The 9,540-nt window shown below is 48.5% G+C and overlaps 1 protein-coding gene across 2 annotated transcripts in view; it reads right to left on the bottom strand.

The window, feature by feature from the left end:
* Nucleotides 1-1,287: 1,287 nt before the first annotated feature.
* The window catches only part of pxn (paxillin), a 31,335-nt gene continuing 23,082 nt past the window's right edge, over nucleotides 1,288-9,540 (bottom strand). Inside the window, exons 6-14 of one of the 2 annotated variants that reach the window (XM_015374584.1) lie at nucleotides 8,332-8,446; nucleotides 7,062-8,216; nucleotides 5,166-5,432; nucleotides 4,698-5,093; nucleotides 4,418-4,579; nucleotides 4,022-4,195; nucleotides 3,854-3,935; nucleotides 3,624-3,772; nucleotides 1,288-3,512 (exon numbers count right to left, since the gene is read on the bottom strand). In XM_015374584.1, coding sequence (XP_015230070.1) covers nucleotides 3,246-3,512; nucleotides 3,624-3,772; nucleotides 3,854-3,935; nucleotides 4,022-4,195; nucleotides 4,418-4,579; nucleotides 4,698-5,093; nucleotides 5,166-5,432; nucleotides 7,062-8,216; nucleotides 8,332-8,446 — 2,767 coding nt within the window. In that variant the 3' untranslated portion in view covers nucleotides 1,288-3,245. The remainder of the gene's footprint in view (nucleotides 3,513-3,623; nucleotides 3,773-3,853; nucleotides 3,936-4,021; nucleotides 4,196-4,417; nucleotides 4,580-4,697; nucleotides 5,094-5,165; nucleotides 5,433-7,061; nucleotides 8,217-8,331; nucleotides 8,447-9,540) is intronic. The other variant, XM_015374585.1, reaches the window with a different exon arrangement.

Here is a 9,540-nt window from a genome sequence, read left to right as displayed (position 1 = left end):
TGGTACTCCCTACTCGGTCGCAGTGTAAACAATCCGTGCGCTACAGCATCAAAAAACGATGATGTTCGCTTTTTCAGGGCGACTTTAATATAAAAGTAAATTCATCTCTTTGACACAAACTGGCTGTTTCAGAGCATCAGTTAAAAAAAATCTGCCCATCACATCGCAGTCATGATGAAGTCACTGAAGTCTATAAATCGTGTAATATGACATATTATACAATCCATCACAATAAAATGAATGTGTTAATGGAGCAGAATAATACAGATGAGCCAAAAGTGATAAATGGATAAACATGTGATAGACATGGATTTATGACATTACATATAATTTCAAGATTTTACATCAAGACTGAAATTTTTTTTTTCTTGGTTAGTTCATCCACTGACTGTGAAATTAATTACCTGTGAAAGGTTTTCCCACAGCCTGCAAACTGCTTGTTTTAGCAGCTCACTCCGTGAGAGTGGGGAGTACCAAGATGGCGGCAGGAGGTTTTTTCGGGCTATCAACAATCCAGTGAATAAATTGAGATCAGTGGTTTTAACCCCAACTCAAGTGGAGCCTAAACTTCTCCAGGTGCTGCCAGGTGATTGGCTGAGGCGCAGCAGACTTCCCTGGGATTTCGTCCTTGTAATTCCAGTATTTGTCCAGCAGATGGAGCCATTTCCCCAGCCTAGACAACCCTGTGGAATCCAAACCACCATCCACGTAGCTTCAACTAGTGTTGGTGACCATCTTCTGGTTTCTATGAACTAAACTTTATTTAAAAGGGAGACGTTTTTCTGCACTTTCAAATACAAAACGTTCTCCTGGAATATGATCCACCTAAACAAAATACAACTGTTATTTTGCTCAGAGAAATGGAGTGATTATTAAAATTAGATTGATTAAAAAGATTCATGACATGGTGGAGGATTTTCATGAATTAATTAAAAACTTCGGGAAAAAAAAAAAGCACATGTACAACTCTGTGCTTAAACTGCGAGAGCGTGCATGAGCGCATTTCTCCTCGTACACTCTGTTTAAAAGTTGCTGTTTGCATCGTTCATACAAGCTTTCTTTCCAATAGAAGATTTGTAATTTCTCCACTATGTCAGAATCACCACCGGTAAGAGAATATTGGGGGCGAGCAAGTAGGACGGCCCTACATAAACATATCACCAGAATGATTGACGGTTAGGAGGACCACTTATTGAGATGATGCACCAGGAAGAACATCCTCCACTATACCTTTAAAACCAAACCAGAAAATGTAGAACATGTTGAAAAATGTCACCATCAGACACATTGGTAGGAAAACAGTTTTATTTGCATAGACAGACTAACGATGATTAATCACTTTTCAGACCGACGATCTGAGAGGAAAGGAGAGAAGAAGGATCTGAAGGAGGCGCAGCTTTGGTTAAATAAAGGAACCAGACTCCTGTAACATGTATTTTTTTAAATAAAGAGAAGAAATACGGCTGCAAAATTCCCTGAACAAGATGAAGAGACTCCACCTAGTGGTCAGTAGAAGCCGCTGATGCTAAGGGAAAGGACTGGAATCGCCCCCCCACCCCCAGCAGCTGGATTAGAACCGCGATCCAGTTGAGAGTGGAGCTACAGACACTGAAACAAAGCCGCTCTGCTCACCAGTCTTCTCTACCTTCACCAGTTCAGCTGCTGCTCCACATCCATCCGTTTCCTGACAGCGATCCCAGCAAACTAAAGGATGGTTTATGAAAATAAACTGTAGGTGACCGCAGGCAGGAGGCCTCTGATTGGTCAGTTCTACATCTGCTCTACTCTATGCATATTTCCTGTTTGGTAGCTAATGGCAGAAACTCTGGCTGTAGCTCCGTCCACAGCGCCTGGCTCACCTCAGACTCTATCCCAGACGCCGTGCAGGACGCTAGTTTGTAGCTCTGTGCGACGGTCTGTTGGTTTGCACCTGAAGCCAAAACACGCAGCGTCACGGCCAGTCTTTGAGGAACACTCACGGGGAAACTGTGCGTCGTCCGGCGTTGGATGAGGGGTTGTAGATGGTGAACAAGCTCGTCAAACCGAAACACGGACACCTACAATCAAAGCTAGTTCCTAATTATCCCTCTGGCGTTGTGGCGTGGAATAACATAGCTCAGACCACGCTTCAACATTGGGCATAAATCAAAAATATCTGCATCATACCTGCGACAAGCTAACCGCCACACGCTGCTGCGGGAGGATAACCAGCCCTTGAGGGTGCGCTCCGCGCCTCAGCTCCTCCTCACCGCCGAACCAGAGGTTACTGAACACATTCCCCGCAGCTACTTTGGATACGATGAGGAACGATGCGACGGCGCAGAACGTTTAGGACCTTCTACATGAACTCAAACATCTCCTGCATGTCCAGGAGTAAAGATGAGGAGGGAAACGGTGTGAAGGTGACATCAGGAACTGAATCATTAATGGAGGAAAGAATCTTTAGCTTAGCAACATGGTTTCCACGCTTCCTTACTGCTGAGCAGTCAGACATCACTGCAGAGGGACTTCACTTTTCCTGTTCTCAGAGCGACCTTCTCTTTCTTCTACATTCCAAGAGTCTAAACGCCGTTCTGACATCATATCTGCTTTGAAGAAAACAAAATCTAACCATGTGATTTCTGAGTTAAAACCACAGGTCGTTTTTCCTTCCTGTTTAATGGCTGCTAAGCGACACTCAGCCAGTGAGCGAAGCAGTCAGAACTCAGAAACCAAACCGGACGTCAGGAACGCCGGACGTTTTCCAGACAGGAACGCCGCGTCTCATTTCTGGTTTGATCCGATTCATCAGATCCACAGACCAGCTGAGAGCCACCAAAACGTTTAACATGCAATCAGGACTCTGCTTCAAGGACAACACTTCAACGGTTGCTACCAAAACGTTTCCACACCCCATTTAAAGCACAGAACTACGACGCAGAAATCAGAGACGTTATGAGAAAGATCGGAATTTTCAAAAAAACAATGAGTTTTAAAACGTTTGTCGGACGGATAAAAAAGTGAATACTTGACCTAAGTGTTCCTTCATAGGGGAGGGGCTTAAAAAACTATTATGTGAAAGGAGGCGGAGTCGAGACGCAGGCCGCACCTTGTTCTGGATGATATCTATGTGTAACAGTGCATCATTTCTCCTCAACTTCCCACTTTCCTGTCAGTTTATGGCATAAAGTCTAGATCGCACTGAAGGTAGTGACGTCACTAAATGGTCGAAAGTATATTTGCACACGTTGGTTAAGAGGAAGTGTCTAACTGAAGAGCTTGATGAAGCAGCCCTGGCAGTACGGCTTGTCGTTCTGCTCTTTGAAGGTGCCTTTGTTAAGCTGCTTCAGGCAGAAGGCGCAGACGAAGTGCTCCGGGTGAAACTTCTTGGCCATGGCGGTGATGCAGCGCCCCGTGATGGGCTTCTGGCAGCCGGAGCAGAGCGAGCCGCGCCGCTCGTGGTAGTGAACCTCGCAGTACGGCTGGCCGTCGTGCTCAAAGAAGCTTCCGTTCACGAACGGGGTGAAGCACTCCTGCAGACACACAGCAAACAATACTGGGGTTTAACTTCCTGTTTCATCCAGAATCAAACGGAGGGAAGAAGAAGAAGAAGAAAATCTACAACTATATATAAATATACAAACTCTGCAGACGAAACACTCCGGATGCCAAAGGCAGTTGAGGGCAGAGATGTAGTTCTCCAGGATGGCTCTGGCACAGCCGCCACATTTGGGGGCAAACATGTCGAAGTAATCCTTCCTGCAGTACGCCTTCCCGTCCTTCTCATGGAAACCTTTGGAGGACACAGAAGGAAAATGGGTTAAAATAATCCTCCCAGTACTTCCAGGACAAAGCGAAGGAATAAAGGCCGTACCCTCCGGGCCAAAGAAGGATCCACACTGAGCGCAGAAGAAATGCTCCGGATGCCAGGTCCGATCCAGCGCTGTCACCACTTTCTGCAGGAACGACAAAAACAGAGCTGACTTCCTGCTGGCGCCTTGGAGCGCACAGAGTGATTCATGGGGGGGAGGGGGGGACTGACGTCCAGGATGGGTCCGTTGCAGTAGTAGCAGCGTGGGGAGAACAGGTGGTGGTAATCCTTCTCACAGTATGGCTGGCCCTCACGCTCAAAGAAGTTCCTGGAGCCAATCTCCTCCTGACAGTGTGTGCACACAAAGTGCTCCGGGTGCCACGTCCGGCCCATGGCCGTCACCACCTGAGACCCAGAGAACACGGCTGGATGATTTTAAAGAATTAATAACAGAGCAGCTAAAACAGAAGTTATCATCTCTGCAGTTCTGCTTCTATAGGCATAGGCTGCTGGAGGACATGACAACATCTTCTCTTCTTTTTGCTTCCAAAAACAGAAAATTAAAAACAAACCACTGGACTTTTTTTCCATTTTTGTGTTATTTGATAGATGAACTTCTAACCTTACCTGTCCAACGATGGGCTTACAGCAGGCGCCACAGACTCCCTTAGCGACCGTCTGCACCCCCAGCTTGTTCAGGTCCGACTGCAGGCTGCCTAGCATGTTGTCGAGCTTGTTGACCTGAGTCGGCGGCCCCCCCGGAGGGCCGGCCTTCCCCTGGGCCAGAATCTGAAACGGTTCCAAACAGAACATCAGATCACAGAGAGGCTGATGGTTTGCGCTGTGAGGCTCAGGATCAGACGGTTCTCAGCAGGAAAACAGATCTAAGAAGGAGACAGATTCCTGCCTGCATTGGAGGGAAGAACAGGTCCGACTCGGTCTGGCAGCCCACAGATACCAGGACTTTGGGCGCAGCCGGTTGTACTGGCTCCACGGGGGGCGGATTGTTAGGGGTGCTAACGATAGGAGGACAGGGTTCTGGTTTAGGGGCTTCCTGAAGGGGTGCCGGTGGGGGAGGGGCCTTTGTGACTTGCTGAGGAAGAGGACGCTGTTCCCGAGGAAGGGTACGCTGTGAGGTAAAGGAGGAAGGTGGGGGAGGTGGTGGTGGTATTGGGACAGGGTGCTGCTGCACTGGGAGGGCTCTCTTTGGTTCTTCTAGAACAGGGGGGCGGCGCAGGTTAGGGGGAGAGAGGGGAGGAAGCACCTTCCTGGAGGGGATGGGTGAGTCAGGAGGAAGAACGATCTGAGGAAGAGAGAGAGGATGGATGAAGCTCCAGACCATTTAGCCTCAAAGTCTGAGCACACCAGAGCAAACCTTGTCCACCTCGCCGGCGGACCCGTCGGGACGGAGGCGCTGTGGCTTGGAGGTTAGCACGACTCCGTCAGTCAGCCACTCGTCGGACTGTTTACGGCGCCGCTCCGGGCGGTTTATGCCCAGCTTCCCCTGAAGCTCCTCTATTAGGCGGTCCTGAGACGAGTTCTTATTCACAATGATGGGTCCCATCTTCCTGCGCAGGTGGCCGTCCCGATACATGGGGTGCACATTGGGGGTCTCTTTAGTGCGTCTGATCACGGACTTTATCTAGGAGGAAAGGGCAGACACCTCAACCCACAGCCCAGTTCACCCAGCAAGCCGGGATGCAGCGGGGGTCAGCGGGTCATGCTCTAATGGACGCCAAGTCAACAGGCATCAAAACAAGTCTCCAGAGAAATCAGTCAGTGCATCAGCAGCCTTCACAGCAGTCCAAGTCCATCCAGTTATAACCATGGTTACAGCAGGTCACACGGGTCAGTTTCCAACAACAAGCTGTTAGTTTTTCAAAGGATTAAATCCAAGAAGTAATTCATCCTCATAAAACCGATCACCAGGCATCTTTTTAAAGAGCAGACTTTAAACGAATCATAACCCGGNGTTATCACAGTGCTAACATTAGCCCAGCTTGTTATCACAGTGCTAACATTAGCCCAGCTTGTTATCACAGTGCTAACATTAGCCCAGCTTGTTATCACAGTGCTAACATTAGCCCAGCTTGCCATTTAAAATGCAATAAAATAATAAACGGGTCTGAGTTGATTGATTGCATTAACATGCGAGACATAAAGGTGCATAGAATGGGATATCCTGCGCACACTTTACTGGACGTCTGACATTAACGCAGACGAGCATCAAAAATTAAGCAGCAGACACTCCTTTGCTGCTAAATACGCATTACTCTTTCTGATTGTTAGAATTAAACTATGAAACAATATTGTAGCTATAAATGATCTCATGTCTTCTATGAAATTTCCAGCTCTAGTTAATCTCACATCCTTCCCATAATCAGGACTAAAGTAGTGTTGGAACAAAGACAAAAAGTTAGCTGCTTTCTACCTCAGACTTCAGAGTCTAAATTTCTAAATTTTCCATGGGGAAGATACTCCCAGACCCCCTACGCCTCACAAAGCCTAAAGACATAATCCACCAGGGTGTCAAACTATGAAATATTCCAAGCTAAAGCCTGAGTGAACGTTTCAGATTTTTCGACCCTGTTAATATATCCGTCATCAAAACAACTCTCTCTCTTTTCCCCAAATAGTAAAGATCTATGCTCTTTGTGAAAACTTATGGAAGCACCGTTTTAGTGAGGTTAGCTGCGTGTGTGCAGACACTCTGCTGCACCTCTCCAAAATTGTAGGTGAGCGCAGACAGGAGGCCTCTGATTGGTCAATTCTACATCCGCTCTACACTGTGCGTATTTCCTGTTTGGTTCCTTACCGGCTTGTTTTGTTTGTATGGCCACCATTGTGGAAAACGACTGGTGAATTTGGACCAGCTAGAAGAGCGAGGTGCGTGAGAACGCCACAACGCCAGAGGGTGCAGACCAAGCTTCAATATTGGGCATAAATCAAAAATATCCGCGTCATACCTGCGACAGGCTAACCGCCACACACTGCTGCGGGAGGATAACCAGCCGTAACCATACGTTTATCATCACTCTAAACCTGGACCTGGTTAGAATAATGGGTTCTGTGCTACTGAAGCGTTACATCAAACAGAAACCGGACACCGTTACCAAATTCTCATCAGACCAACAACCAGCTGGGATGAAAGAAAAGTAGCCATGCTGGCTAATTCTGATGTTTTCTGTATGTTTTTTACCGGCTGTTACCAAGCAGAGGCCAGCATGCACTGAGGCCTCAGCCTCATCATGCCTGCGGTGGCGATGCGTACGTGTCCTGTAGCAGAGACCCGGTCTACACTGGGGGCCTGCAGCAGCTCTAGTGGGACGTCTGGGGTCCCGGGGCAGGAATACGGGGTGATGGACTCGTCCATCCAGCTGGCCTCGGTCAGCGGAGTCATGCTGCCGTCGGTATACAGCCGCTCGGTGAACGGCGTCACGGTGCCGTCCAGCCCGTCGTGCAGCGACAGGGATAGCTCCTCGTCAGCCCAGTCCAGGTCTCCGTTCCCGTCGGTTCCCATGTCTATGGAGTCGTCTGTGATGGTGTTGGTGGTGCTGGTAAAGGTGTCCGGTTGGACGCAGCTTCTGTCCATGGGCAGGATCAGCTCCTCCTGCAGTCCTCTGAGGGAGTGGTCCTCCATCTTCTCCAGCGGTTCCTCCACATCGGATGCTTGTGTCTGAGCCAAACTCATGGCTAAAAGCTTATCCAGGGGCTCGTCCAGAGAAGGTTCAGCTGCAGACGGGGGCTGCAGGGCGAGGGGGGCACCCCTCTGCTCTGCAGGAGGCACCTCTGACAGCTGCCTGCTGGTGCTGGTGAACACCAGAGGAGAGGGGGTCGTCAGGGGGGACACAGCAGCAGGCAGGGGGGACAGAGCTGAGGGGGGAGGGGTGAAGGTTTTTGAAAGTGTCTGAGAGGTGAAATCCAAATCACGGTCCAGAAAACAAGCAGGCCGCAGGCAGGAAGAGTCCGAGGGGCCGAACCTTTTAACCACGGAGGGGGAGAGGCGCTCCGCTGACGGACTGGGGGATTTGGGGGTCTTCCGCTCCAGGACGGTGTTCACAGAGGTCAGGGAGGGGGTGGTGGTGTTGGACAGGCTGGAGTTAGAGGGAGCCGACTGACTGAGGGCGAGCAGGGACCTGGTCTTGGAGGACAGCAGGGAGGCGGACGCATCTAGGACCGAGTCCAGGTCTGCGTCACTGGCGGCCGAGAGAGACGAGGTGGGACTGTTGGGCACGAGGAGGCCTGACTGAGGCGTCGCTGAGCCGCAGGCAGGTCCCTCCTCGTTTATGTGCAACTCCAGAGCGGCAGAGAGAGGAAGGAAACAGGAGGCAGGAGGAGGAAGACCAAGAGAAGAAGAAGCAGCTGGAGGGAAGGAGGAAGGCGCTGGTGTCCCTGCCGGGTCCGACAGGGAGCCCAAAGAAGCGGGCTGGAGAACAGAGGAAGCAGAAGCAGGTGAGAGGAAAGGTTAGAAACGCATTGAGGAGAAGAACAGAGGAAGGAGAACGGCTTTTCCAGCGTCCAGACACGCCGCCGCCGCCTACCTTAAAGTCAGACAGAGACGCCATCAGTTCATCCAGCTCTCTGGTGGCGCAGGAAGCCGACATCCTGCTCTGCTGCTGAGATGATGCGTCCAGATCGTTGTGTCCAGATGAAGAGCTGCAGAGACACGGCAACAATGAAACCTACAGTCAGACGGACTGAGAACGCAGCATTAGACGGGTTTCTCTGGGTTTAATCTAATTCTGATATTTGCCTAGAAATATGCTCTGTGTCGAACATTATCTGATCTGTTTCAAAGTTTTAGATAAAGGCCAAAACAGTCACACCGTGTTTCATCCACACGCCTGTCAAATAGGGCTTTAAAATTTCTAAATCAAGTTTCAAAATTATTTCTTTTCACAAATATTTTTTGTTGTATAGCTGTGTAAACAAAAACTGAGATTCAAAATTCCACCTGACATGTGTGACTCTGTGGGAGTAATGCATCAGCAGGTTCATTTTTAGCCCCGCCCACTAATGGCCACCATCTTTGGAAACTAGAGGCTCAGACCTTTCCAAGGAGGGGTCAGAGGTCATTGTGTATGGAAGCAAATCGTTACCATATTTAAAATGAAAAAGCATTTCCAGAAATGCTTTTTCATTTTAAGAATGTGGCTGCATTGTTTGACTCATAAATGAAATTAGTAATCAATCATCCTATTTGCATTTTAATTTTCTTCTTTAACACTGCACTTTTATGCCCTAATTAAGGAGAAAACACAGCGGACATTGCTTTTTCATTTCCATGGTCTGCCTGCAAAGTACTGTCCACAACTCGAAAACGAAAAAGCATTCAGGCTACCCATCTTGTTCGGTAGGGGGCGCTGATTATAGCAGGTAACAGGTGTTATGCCCAAAAATGCATGCCTGCCGAGATATGCATCCCTTTTCGCGGGAGCGCGCATCGCTCTGTTCAACTGCATATTGACAAGGAAAACTGATTAAAATACAACCAATGGAGCTTGGCTTCTTATATTAATGATATAGAAACCTTTAAATATACCTCTCGTGGGAAATAAATGTGGTTATTTGGCAGATTCATTTACAAAAATATGGATTTTTTAAATAACATTAATTCCAAAGATTTTGACCGAGGTACGGCTGATTTACTTGTTGTGGTCTCTTGTTATTTACACACAACAATAAACCGTGAGTTTTGAAATTGCAAAGCTTTCTCTTAAAGCTACAGTGTGTAACTTTTAGTGACATCT

Source organism: Cyprinodon variegatus, unplaced genomic scaffold, assembly GCF_000732505.1.
Source record: "Cyprinodon variegatus isolate N-32 unplaced genomic scaffold, C_variegatus-1.0 Scaffold105, whole genome shotgun sequence".
Taxonomy (NCBI): domain Eukaryota; kingdom Metazoa; phylum Chordata; class Actinopteri; order Cyprinodontiformes; family Cyprinodontidae; genus Cyprinodon; species Cyprinodon variegatus.
Note: the sequence above shows the minus strand (reverse complement) of the source record. Positions and strands in the feature narration are given on the sequence as shown.